The sequence below is a fragment of the Podarcis cretensis genome, assembly GCF_951804945.1.
Source record: "Podarcis cretensis genome assembly, chromosome: 13".
Classification (NCBI taxonomy): Eukaryota; Metazoa; Chordata; class Lepidosauria; order Squamata; family Lacertidae; genus Podarcis; species Podarcis cretensis.
The window spans coordinates 29,384,383-29,399,505 of NC_137182.1; the positions used below are offsets into that span (position 1 = coordinate 29,384,383).

The window sequence follows — 15,123 nt, forward strand, 5'->3', positions numbered from 1 at the left end:
GTACCTGTGCTTTTCATAGTGAAGATTTTTTTTTAAAAAAAACCACCACCACCAAACCACCATCCTACATTGCAGCTGTATCTGCATTTGTACCAACCCACATGCACATACATAGTCTAGTACTTAGTAAGAAGAACTAAGGGCTTTGTTGAATGAAATATCTGGGCAGGTTTGTATGTTCCTAGGCCATTTAGGGCCATAAAGGTTAAGAGCAGAACATTGAATCAGGTCTGGAAGCAAATTGGCAATTAGTGCAGCTGGAACAACACTAAGATGATATATTTGGGATACCTCTCCTCTCCCCACCCCCCAACAGCAGTTGAACCAATTTAAGCTTTTGAACAGTCTTCAAAGACAACACCATGTACAGCACATTACAATAATCTTATTTGGATGTAACCAGAGCATGAATGATCACGGCCAGGCCCAATTTCCTAAGGAAGGAACTCAGCTGGAACCCTCCCTGAAGCTGCCAAAAAGGGGTCATCTGGGCAACCAGGAGCAGTGCTGGATCCAGAAGTTCTTGCAAGCTGTGTACCTGTTTGTTAAGGGACAGTTTCAACCCCATTCAGACCTGGCTCAAACACCCAGTGCAGGGTTAGAGAAGCCCCCAGTACTTCCTCCCTGTCTGGATTAAGTTTTGGCTTTTTCTGCTCTCACCCAGTCCCATCACTGGTCTCAAGCGCTAGTTCAGAAAGTGTGCTCAGAACCATGTTGTTCATTATTGTGTCCCAAGTTGGAACTGTGAGTATACCATCGACTGGTCATAGTGGGATGTTGAGGACTCTACTGTCTTCCCAGATGGCCAGAATGAAATTATCCAAGACAACACTGTCCAGTTGCAGTGTGTGGTGATGGTGGTGGTGAAATGGCAATTCACCATTATAACATTGCTAATGTGAGTTCTAGCCAGTGATGTGGACTTTCTGGGAATTTTTGAATGGGAAAATGAATGATGAAAGGGCTGTCATTATGCAAAGCAGGGTAATTTGCATACAGTAATTTGCATCATGAAACCTAAAAGTTTACGATGCCCTAGAGAGTATTCTAATATAGCATGCTTAGTTTACTTGTATAGGGACGCAGGTGGCACTGTGGGTTAAAGCCTCAGCGCCTAGGGCTTGCCGATCGAAAGGTCGGCGGTTCGAATCCCTGCGGCGGGGTGCGCTCCCGCTGCTCGGTCCCAGCGCCTGCCAACCTAGCAGTTCGAAAGCACCTCCGGGTGCAAGTAGATAAATAGGGACCGCTTACCAGCGGGAAGGCAAACGGCGTTTCCGTGTGCGGCTCTGGCTCGCCAGAACAGCGATGTCACGCTGGCCACGTGACCCGGAAGTGTCTCCGGACAGCGCTGGCCCCTGGCCTCTTAAGTGAGATGGGCGCACAACCCCAGAGTCTGTCAAGACTGGCCCGTACGGGCAGGGGTACCTTTACCTTTACCTTTAGTTTACTTGTATTAAAAAACAACACTTGAGCAGTGCCAAACTTGCCTAATACTGTGCTTGCAATTGGTATCCATTTGTTGTTATTGATAAATTCAAGAAATGGGAAACTTACCCGAATGTTCCAGTGCCCCCCATTTCCTCCTAAATCAGGTGTCTGCAACCCACGGCTCCGGAGCCGCATGTGGCTCTTTTACACCTTTGCCGCGGCTCCGGGGCGGATACTAGTGTGGGGAGGAGGCGCATTGTGCGCCCTGACACACTCCACTGTGGCGGGCGCTGTACTGGCTGTGACGTAGCATGGGGGCGGTGCGTGCGTTAGTCATGCACCGTCCCGGCGTCACCTTCCCGCCTGCCTGCCCGCCCGCTACATTGTAAGGGGCATGTATGCTGGTCACTGTTTTGAAGGGGAGTGAAGAACACACACACAAAAAAGGTAACTTGTTAATTTAACGTTTATTGCTACGAGGAGTAATTCTGAGGGGTCAAACAAAGAAATTATAAAAAAGTGACAAAAAGTTATTTTTATAATGACGAGTTTTGCGGTTCCCAGTTTTTTTTTCTTCGGAAACGGGTCCAAGTGGCTCTTTTTGTCTTAAAGGTTGCAGACCCCTGTCCTAAATGAAGAGCTGAGTAGTGTCAGTCTGGAAGAAGGGGGCACCTGGAAGATATGTGGAGCAGTTGATTCATCTGCTGTAGAGTCCAGAGACCACCAGAGTATTCACAGAACACCCTGTTCCTATCTGCTGGAAAGTGTCTGCAAAACAGTTGTGTCCATCATACGCCAAAGTCAAACCATTGTTGGTTTTACCATCACTTAAGATTCCTATTTTAAATTAATAATAGGAATTTTAAAATACATAGTAAAAGTAGTGGGTATTATGATTTATTGTGTTTGCTGAGCGTGGGGAAGCTATCCCAAAAACTCACTGTAAAAAAAACAACCCCAGAAGTAACACCAAAGTCTATGCACTTGATTTGGTTTCAACCCCTTCTCTCTGGCTTTGGTATGGCGATTCAACTTCCGTTGACTAGCACCAGATCTTGCAGAATGCTGAATCTTTGGTTTGGGTACATTGGGCATTCCATTAATGTCTCCTTGATTTGGATTCCCCCCATTCAGGAATGGAACATGGTTTTGCCCTGTGTATGTATATTTGTGTATACAGTGGTACCTCGGGTTAAGTACTTAATTCGTTCTGGAGGTCTGTTCTTAACCTGAAACTGTTCTTAACCTGAAGCACCACTATAGCTAATGGGGCCTCCTGCCGCCGTGCCGCCGCCGTGTGATTTCTGTTCTCATCCTGAAGCAAAGTTCTTAACCTGAGATAATATTTCTGGGTTAGTGGCGTATGTAACCTGAAGCGTATGTAACCCGAGGTACCACTGTACTTTCCTTTCTATTTGTGTGCACATTGACTTGGCTCCAAATTCCCTTCCCATTTTAGCATCCAAAAGAGCTGCTATTTATTACTAGTGTTGGTGATCAGAGTCTAGACACCTCTGCATAATAATATTTATTATGGCCTATTGTTCTGGCTATTAGGTGGATCCTGAGAGCTTGCCTCTCTGGCTTTCTTTTTCCTTTGTTTCTCCTTTTGCTATTCCGCTAGCAGCATTGTCCTACTCCCGTTCAATATTTGGGAAGGCATGTGTATATTTGTGCCAGCCTTTCTGATTTCATTCTCACTCAGGCAGGGTATTCTTGGCTGTTGATGCTTCTGCCTTCTTTCTCCCGGCTTGCCGGCTCCCAGTCATGTAGCAGTTTAGCCTTTTGTTACTTTTGCAATAAAATAAAATGGGTTTCTGTGTGTCTTTAATGCTTTGATTTCTAGCTCAGATTCACAAGATTCTAACAGTGTTTCGTGGGTGGAGGAGAAAAGAGGAACTCTGTATTCCCTGCTGCCCTGTCCCTCGAAGAAATGAAGCAGGGCAGGTTGGCCCCATTTAGCTTGCTTGGCTGCTGCAGTATTTATAACCCTCCCAGGCTGAGCTCATACATTCCAGTCTCCTCCTCCTCAGCCTGGTTATTCCTTTTCTCTGCTTTCCCCTTCTCTGTAAATAAATAAAAGGGCTGAGACCTTCCCAGCATACATCTGTTTATTTCTCTCCCCGCCCCCCAGCCCGCTTCCCTCCCTCCTCTCTCTGTGATGCGACATTGGAGAGAAGCATAAATCGTCACCCCCCACCTTCCTGGTGTGCGCATGAGCACGCAGCTCCCTTTTCGCAACAACCGCCATCTGTTTAGATTTCCAGGAGGTTGTCCTTGTCAGTCAAGCAGCCTGTGATGCTGGCTTGGCATGCACACAAATGTGGCAGTGGGGTGTGTGTGTGTGTGTGTGTGTGTGTGTGTGTGTGTGTCACTGGATGCTGGTGCTGGTGCTGAGAATGTCCCTGGCATTTGTCTGTGCCTTCCTGGCCTTCTGTGGTCCTGTAGCAGTCTGCATTCTTAGCTCTTTTTAAGCAGTGCTGGCCGCGTTAGCTCCCTTTGCTGTGTCTAATTCAAGGGAGGAAGGTTGGCCATGAGAAAAGATGCCACAGATTGGCTTTGTTTATGTAAAATCTGATCTGTGGGCTGCTAGCAAGCCCTATTGTTTGGAGCTGGAGGTGGGGGAAATAACATTCTCCTTTGGAATGTGGTCTGCCCTGGGAAGTGTAATGAAGGATTCCAGCCTTCTGGGCTCTCGATAGGTTTGCAGGCTCAGGGCACATCTTTTGCTGCTTGATGTGTTGGTTCTGCTTGCTGTGTCTCTCCAAGGGGAAAGTTGCAGCATACCCACATACTGAAACTCAAAACTTCAGAGGGCCTGGCAGTGAGTGTCTGCCATGCGGGTGCTAATCAGGTTGCCATCTCTGGCATCGCTCTTGTTGTGCTGAAGTTTTTTTTGGGGGGGGGGATGGGGATTGTTTTCAGATGAACACTTGCAGAAGTGTTAGTCCCTTTATATCTGTAATTAAAGTTACTATAGTTTATAACTTTTTTCTCTTATACACACACATCCTTTAGTGTGCAACTAGCTTTTTATTTCCGTTGCCTGCTTGAAGCCATTTGCACAACTAGAAGACTGACGCTTCCAAGTTAGCCTGACCAAAGATTAAATTTTCTATACTTTCTCAAATGCAGGCCCAGTTGATGGGATGACTGAGACCCAAGGGAGTGGGGAGGGGCAGATATAATAGAGAAGAGATGATAGTGGGCAACTGCCCCAAAAAGTAATTGAACCACCCATTAGTTTGAGAAGAGACATGCTTGCCCCTGCCTCTTTGAACAGGTGACAAAAAGGACCAGATTGCTTTTGATTGCTGACTCTCCTGTTTTATCTGTACAGGGGCCACACCGCCAGCCACAGCTAAAGATTGGTTTGAGAATCACTGGCCTGTTTTTATAGAATTGTAGAGTTGGAAGGGACTCTGAGGATCATCTCATCCAGCCCCCTGCAATGCAGGAATATGCAGCTGCCCTATACAGGGATTGAACCTGCAACTGTGGCGTTATCAGCACCATGCACTAACCAACTGAGCTATCCAGGAAGAAGTGTGAGGCCAGCTTCTTGACCCTGAGGAAGTGTTAAGTGTTGCTAAATGGGGATGAGCCTTCCAAATAACTTGGGGCTGAGAAGTGGAATACTGTCTTCTTCCCTTCAGTTTCTGCCGTGTAAACAGCTCAGTGGATTGTGTACCCTTTGGAGGATTTGGTTTGGATAGTAGATCTTTAACAAGTGGTTGACATTGCAGTCGTGGTAGTGTTTCTGTGGCCACCTCTTAGCATGCACTATTGAGTAGTAAGACGTGGCGTGTTAGTCATTGCAAGCAGGGATGACATGTCTTCGCATGTAGATCACGGAGCCCCATTTAAAGTGACACAGATCCTGCCAGGCCATCTGGCTGTGTCCTGAGCATGATGTCATCTTTCTTAATCTGAACCCTACATAGAGACAGCTAAAGCAAATGGAGCCCTCTGTTTAGAAACAGGGAAGGCTTGATAACACATCTTCTGAATGTTTTTGGTGCTTTGCCATGCATGTGTGTACAGTGCCACACGTGTTTGCAGGTAAATAGATATGCATACACACATTTGATTCCCTGCATTCTGCTCCATGGAAATATTCAGGAGCAGGCACCAAACTTTTAAAGCAGAAATCATTTCTCCAGATGAAAACAAAGTCAAACTTTTATAAGCCCACCTACACATTTGTTTGCTTACGGATATGTGTGTAAGATATGTACACACATAAAATAAACACATGCGTTTGTGAGTGTTATTTTCCATGATTATATTTGACAGTAAGTAAACAAAACGAAATGAAACATGATAGTGCAATAAACATTAAATTGGGGAGGTATATGTGTGCTTGTCTTTCACTACACATAGAGAACATCTAAATGGGAACCAGATAACATGAAACTTGCTGGATTCTTTTACAAGACGATTTTGAATCTCCCCAGTGCATTTTCTATGCTCTCAACCTAATCCAAAGCATATTTACTTGTCCCATTGAGTTTAGTGGAACAAGCTGCCAGGTTAGTGTGTATAGGATTACAGATTCTGTCTCTACAGATGGTGAGTATTGCATTAGAATATCTCCTTCTTTCCTACCCAGACACTCGACCCAAAGAAACCAACATGATAATAAGATATATTAATGCTAGAAAGTAGGATATTGGTGGTTCATTTTCCAAAATACTGGTCATCTTTGGATAGAATCACAATAAAAAATATTTTAGCTTCTGTAGATATATAATCTAGGCTAGAAGAACAGAGACTGGTCTCTTTCCTCCTCCTCCACAGTTTGTTTAGTTTACTTGTAAGTATCCTGTGTTTCTGTGCCGGCTACAAAGGAAGGCCGCTGGCATTTTAGAACTGGGCTTTGTCTTCTTTCAGACAAGTTGTGCAATTTGGTCAATCCCTTTCAGGTTGCTGAGGAGGAAAACCAAGAAGGGTGAGTAAAGATGCTTAGTTCTTCAGCTTGATCTGTTTACCCTGAAAGAAGTCCTCAAAGTTACCAATGCTAAAAATAAGGTGGTAGCTACCGGCACCTTCTAGTGTATCCTGTTGAAAGGAAGCAGTCTGAGTGATGGGCTTGACTGATGGGTGACTTAAACTGTCATGAGATGATGAACAGGGCAGAAGTCGGGAGAATGTTTAGGGAGCCTGACTTAACACTGTCTTAGATTTTATTGAAAAATAATGGGTGAGTGGGAAAGTACTGTTGAATATTCCATTCAGAAATGTTGGCAAAGGCCAAAGGGTGTGTGTGTGTGATGCTTGTGATTCAGACACAATAAACAGGGAAAGGTATTTATCTTCTTAGTATTTTAACAACCAAATCTAGAAGACATTATATCTGAAATGCCAAGGAAGATAGGGAAAGTTTGCAAGATATTCTCTTGTAACCAGTGCATGATTTACTTCTGTGGCATAGCATAGAATTCGATGTTTATTTCCCACCTAATATTTTTTTAGAACTTCAGGTCTAAGACTGCCTGCTCTCACTGTCTCCAGCTGGTAGAAATACGGTTGTACAGTTTGTTCTGGTTTACAATTTTTAATGTTGAACTGTAGAATGTTTTGGAAGAAAAGGTGCTTTTTCCGGAGGAAGAGATGCTGTTTGTGAGGACAGACACCTGTTTTTCTGCACTTCCATTTCCCTACATTTCATTCATTTCTAAGCTTGATGCTGTTTCAGTACCTGCTGCATGCAAACAACAAATCCAAGTAAATCCTCAATAAAATCTCAGCGAAGGGGGAAACTGGGGCATGTGGTTTCTTCCAGTACTTTGTACAAAACTACACTTCCCACAATGCTCTGATTTTTCATGAGAAATTTTATCTTCCATGTTTTAAGGCTGTGTGCTTTTTTATTTCTGATATTTATAGATTGTTGTATAACTGGGTTCTCGGGGCATCTTCATTAGAGTAAAAAGTTCAGCACAACATATAATGCATGCAGTAAAAAAAAAAGGAACATAAAAATATACAACAGTGATAAAATAAATGAAAGCTATTGCTGATAAAGACGCCTGAGAAAATAAAAAGGCAATTTGCTTGCCATCAGAATTGCATCAGCTGCGTATGTCGAGTGCAGCTGATTGGGACTCATTTGTGGGCAGCCTGAGGAAGTACCTTGGGCCTGCCTATCTAAAGCAAGTCCTATAGTGAGAGACTAGGGTCCTATAGTGAGAGACCAGGGTGGTGTTCACAGTTTCAAGGAACGTTTTATAGGTGAGCTGAGAGTTTGTTTGAACCCTGGGTGAGAACCTGGAGGCTGAGAGGGAAGGTGTGTCAGAAGGAAAATGAACTGATACAGATAGATAGATAGATGATAGATAGATAGATAGATGATAGATAGATAGATAGATAGATAGATAGATAGATAGATAGATATAGATGATAGATAGATAACTTCATATTAATGTAACATTTTTATGTGTAACTGTTTTTGTAATATTTTGTTTTAAATTGGCTGTTTATTTTTTGTACACTGCTAAGAGCTATTTTAATATATCAAGTGGTATAGAAATTAAATAATCAAGGTGACCTTCTTTACAGAAGGATTTCACAAATGTGGTGCCACCACCCAAAAGGCCGTTTGTGGTTCCCCAAAATACCTCATCTAAAAAGGGGCCTCCAAATAAGATCTTAAGGTTTGGATTGCTACATACCTAAGGAGGATTTCAGATACTCTGTTGTTGTTGTTGTTGTTAGAGATAGATTTAGTGCCACTTGCCATTAAATTGCAATTGACATGCTGCGGTACCCTTTCTTTCAAGACCTATGAAATATCAGGGCTTCAGACCTTAAAACAAGGAATGAGGATTAAAAACTTGCAAATAAATACCTTTCAAGTAATGGAGTGAGGAGAGAAAAATATTGAAAAATCAGCCTTTTGTATGAACAGGTTTGTTTCACCTTCGATACTGGCAGACAGGTCAGCATTATCCCTTCTGTTTCTATGTTACCATCCAGTGCTAATTAAGAATGCAGGTGGGGGGACACCATTTTGGAACATTCTTTGGTCTGTTGTTGTTTTTAAAAGTCCTTGCAAAGTTGTTTTTTAATCTGTACATGGGCAGGGGGTGGTATTCTGGCCTAATCCACTCCTCTGTTCTGAGCTAGTTTTCTACAGACAGAGGGGATTTTTTTAAAAAACAAACAAACCCAACAACTTAGGTTCAGCCTTGGATACTAACTGGGCTGTAGAAAATTGCTCAGGTGCTGTGGGGAAATCCAGCTGGGATTAAATATTATGAGTCCTCATGCAGGGTTTTTCTTTTTTCATGCAATTCCAGTGTGGAAGAATGATTCCCAGATATTGCGACAGCTGCCAGAGTCTTAGAACTCCACGGCTGCTATGATTTGCATCTTTCTTGTCTTGAGTCTCAGTTGTGGTTTGCTTCTGTTTCACTCTGGCCACATCTGCTTTAAGCGGCTGCTCATTGTTAGCAAGCTGAAACTTTAAATTTTTGTGTTTGTAGCCATTGTAGAAATTGAATCCAATGCTGTTTCTAATAAAGATGGTCTTTTTCTTTTCTTTTTTTAGTTTGGCAGAACATACAGCAGTGGAGAGGCACTGGTAGAATGTGTGCTGTGTATGTCAAAGGCCCTGGATTTGATCCCTGTCACCTGCAGTTTTAAAGGACCATGAATAGCAGATCTTTGACCTGAACATGCTAGGGTCAAGACTTGCTGCTGACAGTACCAGCCTAGGAAAGCCAGTTGTTTGGCTTAGTAAAAAAGCAACTCCGTATTCTTAGAAAGAGAGAAGGGATGAACTTAGAATAGCCACCACACTCTCCTAGAGGTGAGGAAAGAACAGTGTAGAGGAAATGATGGAGGAACTTATTTGGCAGAAATAGCAATACTTTGTTTGACTTAATGTATGTTGGTTGAAGCTGGTAAGAGCTGCTTCTTCATAATTTGTCATTAAAAAACACCTGATTTTAGTTAGGGTTTTGAAAAGCTACTTTATCTCTTCTGCCTGTCCCCATCCCCCAAGAATCCTGCTTCTTGATGGGCAATATCTGCACATCACTTGTCCACACCTGCCCTTCTTGGATGCTTTTATCTGTCTGATTGCTATCTGCGAACATAAAGGACAAAAAGTGCAGTACAAAATATTGATAAAACGATGAAATCACAACAAGATTTAAAGTGGGATGGCATGGAACTGTACAACACTAAATTTGCATTTCACATTTCTCCAATTTGTATAATAATAATAAATGACTCTGCTATCCTGCCTAACCTTTCTCTGAAGAGTTCTACAAATGTGGCAAACACTGATGTGAGGTGGGAAAACATCCACAGAAAAAAATCTAGTACTTCATTTTTCCATGGAAAAACATCCGTTTCATAAGTTCACCAGTAGCAATGAATGGATGCCAATTTCAAGCAGGGCAGTTTAAAAGTGTTTAGCTTCGTTTATGAAATACAAATGAAACTAAACATTATGAATTAGGTCCTTCTCCAAAGCAGGGTTTTACCCCCTCCCACACAAAGTGCTGCTGCTATGTATACACCACAACTGTAAATTCCCTTGAGACTATTTTTCATAGTAGTCGATAAGAAATTCTAACCTAGTCAACACCCCATATTAGAATGCTTCTTTCAAGCCTAATTTTGAGAGGTGGGGTGCTCCCTGTTGGCACCAGAGAAAGCCTCTGGGTGCGGTGCCATGTTGGTGACCCCTGCTCTTGGCCACCAGAAAGTTTTCCAGTGCAAATGGAAACTTTCTCAATGCAGATGGAATGCACCCATTTAAAATGTTTCGGAAAAGCCACATCACCAACTACCAAGACTGGCCTCTTCTCCAAGATGTAGCTAAACTCTGCCACAATGATGATGGTACCCCAGAGCAAGGCATCTCTGAGAAACCTAAGGAACTGTGTAAATCTGGTGTGGTGTGAGAGAGCCTGTTGGATTGTCCCCCGCATTTCTCTCAGGACAGATCTCACAAAGACAATAAGAGAAACGAAAAGAGGAGGGATAAAAAGAAAACACCTTGGAGAAATGCAGAAGACAACCTTAACAGGCTCACTCACACTACGCAGGTCTTTCTTTCAGGTAGATGGCAGCCATACTTGATGAGGTGCTTAAAAGACACACACACACACACACACACACACACCCCACTTCTAAAATAGTTGTTTATAAATGTAGGAGTATGAATGTCTCTGCTGCTGGTAATGTTGTATTGTAAAGTCAAGGGCCAGAAGTGTATATACGAGTGTTTGTGTTGTATAATATTTATTTCCATATGTTTTCATGTTAGGATGGCATTTATCCCCTTCAGGAAACCTTTGGTTAGGCAGCCCTCAAGCAAAAATCAAGCAGCCTTTGACTGATTTGATTGGGCATGGGTAGTATGCCTCTCATTTTAAGCGGGGAAGATCCACCTTTGCTGAGTCATTGAAGGAAAGGGTGTTGGGAGTTGTTCTTGTAGTGTACACATTCACAACTTTCTTCTGCATAGTGAATGTCTCTTTCCAGTATGTGGCTTAGGTGCGTTCGTGCAGGGGTAGGCAACCTAAGGCCCAGGGGCCGGGTGTGGCCCATTCACCTTCTCAATCCGGCCCGCAGACAGTCTGGGAATCAGCGTGTTTTTATATGAGTAGAATGTGTCCTATTATATTAAATGCAACTCTGGGTTATTTGTGGGGCATAGGAATTCATTCATTATTTTTTTCCAAAATATAGTCTGACCCACCACATGATCTGAGCGACTGTGGACCGGCCCATGGCTGAAAAAGGTTGCTGACCCCTGCGTTAGTGTAGTGTCACTGCTGCTTGGTTTCGGACAAATACTTTGACCCCATTTTGTATTTTGCCACTTCACCCACCCTGTTCTTCTGTATTAGGTGTAGGACAATAAGCTGTCCTTCTGCTTTGAAATAGGGACCTAGCTTCACATGACTAATCAATTAGTGCTGCGCCAAATGTTCTCCCAACGTTTTTGGCGTAAAATGGGGACTTTTTCACACCCACCCACAAAATGTTCCCTGAAAACTCCCTAAGTGCTTATTTGTGTGTGTTTGCTGCCCTTTTCAGCAAAAGTGTGATTTTTTAAAATTACATTTCTTCTTGCTAGCTCTGTGGTTCTAGCCAATCACAGATTGCATAGCCAGTGTTAAGACACTATGTAGCCAATCAGGTATGCCATTGTGATTATGTCACTGGATACAGAAATCATTGCCCTGCACTGAATGGGGGTCGGGGAGAAATACTATGGTCATTTTTTTTCCTTCCTGTTCTGGAGCACCCCAGTTTGCCAAAAGTGTATGTGCACTTTTTTTTCAGGGGGCAGAAATGCTTGCAAAAAGTGCCCCTTCCCCAGTTTCAACTCTGTCCTGTTGTCATTGTGATGCCTTTCACACATGCTGTTTTTAACTAACACATTTCCTAAGAGTAAAAGTCTCCCCTGTATTTGGTGCTCTTAAGGCATTTCTCTCTCTCCCCCCCCCCCCGCCTGTACTTCCATTCTAGAAATTTCCATTCCATTTATGGAAGAGAGCTACAGGGGTGATTTAAAGTGTAGAACAGCCTTCCCCTACTTAATACCCTCCAGATCAGGCTTCCTCAAACTTGACCCTCCAGATGTCTTGAGACTACAGTTCCCATCATCCCTGACTACTGGCCCTGCTAGCTAGGGATCATGGTAGTTGTAGGCCAAAAAGTCTGGAGGGCCAGGTTTGAGGAAGTCTGCTCCAGATCATGTTGAACTCCAAATCAGCCCTACTTAGTATGGCTTATGACCAGGCATGGTGGGAGTTGTATTGCAAAACAACTGGAGGGGGCATCATGTTGAGGAAACCTGGCGCAGAAGTTCGAGAAGGCTGAAAAGGGCTCAAGGGCAAATGTTTCTGTTGGGGTTTGGGGGCGAAACTATAACAGCAGATTGACATTACGTAGGAATATGTATAGGGAGCAGGGTAGGCTCCTAATGTTTTAAAAGAGCTCATCCATGGAATAAGCAGGCTAGAGAGGCTGTGAAGTCTATAAATTTGTAAAAGCAATTTGGACAAGTGTCTGGTGTAGATGCTTTAGAGTTGTAGGGTATTTTGCTGTGGATCTGGGCGATCTGACCAATTGGAATCAGAGATGGAATGCAGCCATCATTTAGGGCAGCCAACCTGGGGCCCTCCAGATGTGTGTGTGGGGGACCATAATGATTCGTGGTGGTTGAGTCCTGTCCCCGTCCCCCTTTTCTAAAGCCGAGGTACAAATAAGGCAAAGTGGCAAGAATGGGAGACTCACAAACTGGGGCAACGTGTGTCCGTCCACTCCTTGACACAGAATGCTTCTTTCCCTATTTTTTCCAGAAGGCGAAGGTCAGAATGGCGGTGGGCAGCAGACAGAGCAGCCATTGTCAGCCGCTGGAACTGGCTTCAAGCGCACGTCTCGGATCTAGAGTACCGAATCCGGCAGCAAACGGATATTTACAAGCAGATTCGAGCCAATAAGGTAAGGGAAGTAAAAGGATACGTCTTCACCTGCAGGTATTCAGTCCCTGCTCCTGAAAAAATATCTCCTCAAGTGTTTCCCTTTCGCATTACACGTTTAAAAGGCAAAATAATACCTTTGATATAGGGTCATGATTGTATGACTTAATCTGGCGTGGTGTATGAATGCTGATTAAAGGCATCAGCAGAAGCTGGCGGATGTATGTCAAAGTTGCTTACGTGACCTTTAAAAAAAAGAAAAGCCACTAGTGCTTTATATTCCTCTTGGGTAACCACATTTTTAGCATGTTCCACATTTATAAAGCACATAATATTGAAGGCTGTACTGGTTTACATTAAGAAACTGTAGACTAGTTCACGGTATCCCAAGTATATCAATGCAAAACAGCTCAAGTCATTCGGGGCCAGCTGATGTGGCCTGAAATCTTTTAATTATTTCACATCAAATCCAAAAGCATGATTTAGTCCTCAGAGTGGGAAAGCGTTCTATCAACATTTTGAAAATACGAGTTGGGGATGCAGAAATAGATGGTACTGGGCTTGAAAGAGTTGATTCACGCATAGCCCTATCAGTATTTGTATCAGAAGACTGAATTTCTCAAGCATCCCTAGCTTGGACTGATGCATCCCTGTATCCCGGATCTCTCTTTGCAACTGCCCATCCTATAATATTGTACCGGTTTAGCCAATATTTCTGGTTCCTCATGGCCTCTGTGTGATGCAAAAAAATAAAATAAGATTGGCACATAGGGACCCAACCACATCCATAACGGCAAAGCATCCTTTTCCATCTGTGCCTTGGAAAATATCCACCCTGGTCCTGTTCATCTGAGAGGCTTGGGATTTGAGCTACAGCTGTGCTTGTGATAGCTGCATTCTGCACAACAGAGAGGACTATGCAAGAGCAAACATGGACCGAAAACTGGCAACAGTCCAGTTCCAGCTTTTATGGCTTCATCAGATTGGCAAAAGAACTGGGAACCGTGCAGAGAGCAAAGGCAGGAAGCATTACTTTGGTGAAATACTCTGTGGGTGGTGGTGCATGTGAGTCTTGTGTAAATGGTCCCAGGGCAGACATAAACCCGAGCCCTGAACAGGAGGAGCAGTGTTGGAAATGCACTCTGCTAGATGAGAATTCTAGGCTGCTTCTGCATTTGAACATTTGCTAAATAATGCTTGTTCCAAAATGGTCACCTGTGCCAAAGTAGCAAGGCTGTGGACATTCTATATCTTTACATTTTTTTTGTATTTTATTTTGTCACTACAAAAAATGGTCTCGGAGTGACTCAATTTTTTTTTTAAAAAAATTAAGTATACAGTACCAAATTTAAAATATACAAGATTAAAAAAACATTATTAGCTATAAATACCTCCTGCGATTTGCTCGCCATTTTGTGTGCTGTGGTTGCTCGTGTGGGTCAAGCATATTTGTACCCATGGGGGTGAAAACCCCTTCACCCAAATGCCTTACCACAAAGAAGAAACACCTGCAGAGTTTGTTCTTATTGGCAATGGTGCCTGAGCAGGTGCACGTGAATTGCACATAGTTATTTGAGCCTGGGGTGCGAGTGCCATCCCAGCTGCAGTTCCACTGTAGTAAAATAGGCAGGGCCTATTTTAGGCGTCGGGATCATGGGGCACCTGCCACCACGACACACACCTATGCAAGGTGCCACTGGCAACTCATGTATCTTCCTGTCCCAGTGGCTGCTGCTGCTGCTCCTTGCTGTCACTGCATGTTCATGTTATGCCCAGCATCAGCTCAGTTGGAGCATGGTGCTGATAACACCAAGGTTGCAGGTTCGATCCCTGTATGGGATAGCAGCATATTCCTGCATTGCAGGAGTTGGACAAGTTGATCCTCAGGGGCTCTTCCAGCTTTGCAATTCTGTGATTCACTTGCTTTCTCCAGGTGTGCCAGGAATGTAGAGAAGGAGCAGCATGCTCCAGTTGGCTTGAGCTTTCCCTCTACAGTCATACCTCATGTTGCATTTGCTTCATGATACGTTTTTTCAGGTTGCCTCCTGCGGCGACCCAGAAGAACCGGAAAGGGTTAGTTCCGGGTTTCGCCGCATGTGCAGACGCACAAAATGACATCACGCGTATGCACAGACGTGGGTTGCATTATGCTCATGTTGCGAACGGGACTCCGGAACAGATCCTGTTCGCAACCAGAGGTACCACTGTACGTGGATGTGTAGATTGAGTCCAGGTGGGGTGGAAG

At 43.7% G+C, this 15,123-nt stretch overlaps 1 protein-coding gene across 4 annotated transcripts in view; it reads left to right on the forward strand.

The window, feature by feature from the left end:
- The window catches only part of KANSL1 (KAT8 regulatory NSL complex subunit 1), a 132,241-nt gene that overhangs the window by 87,850 nt on the left and 29,268 nt on the right, over positions 1-15,123 (forward strand). For all 4 annotated transcript variants that reach the window (XM_079948672.1, XM_079948674.1, XM_079948675.1 and 1 more), the window contains exon 3: positions 12,759-12,900. In XM_079948672.1, the coding sequence (XP_079804798.1) occupies positions 12,759-12,900 (142 nt within the window). The remainder of the gene's footprint in view (positions 1-12,758; positions 12,901-15,123) is intronic.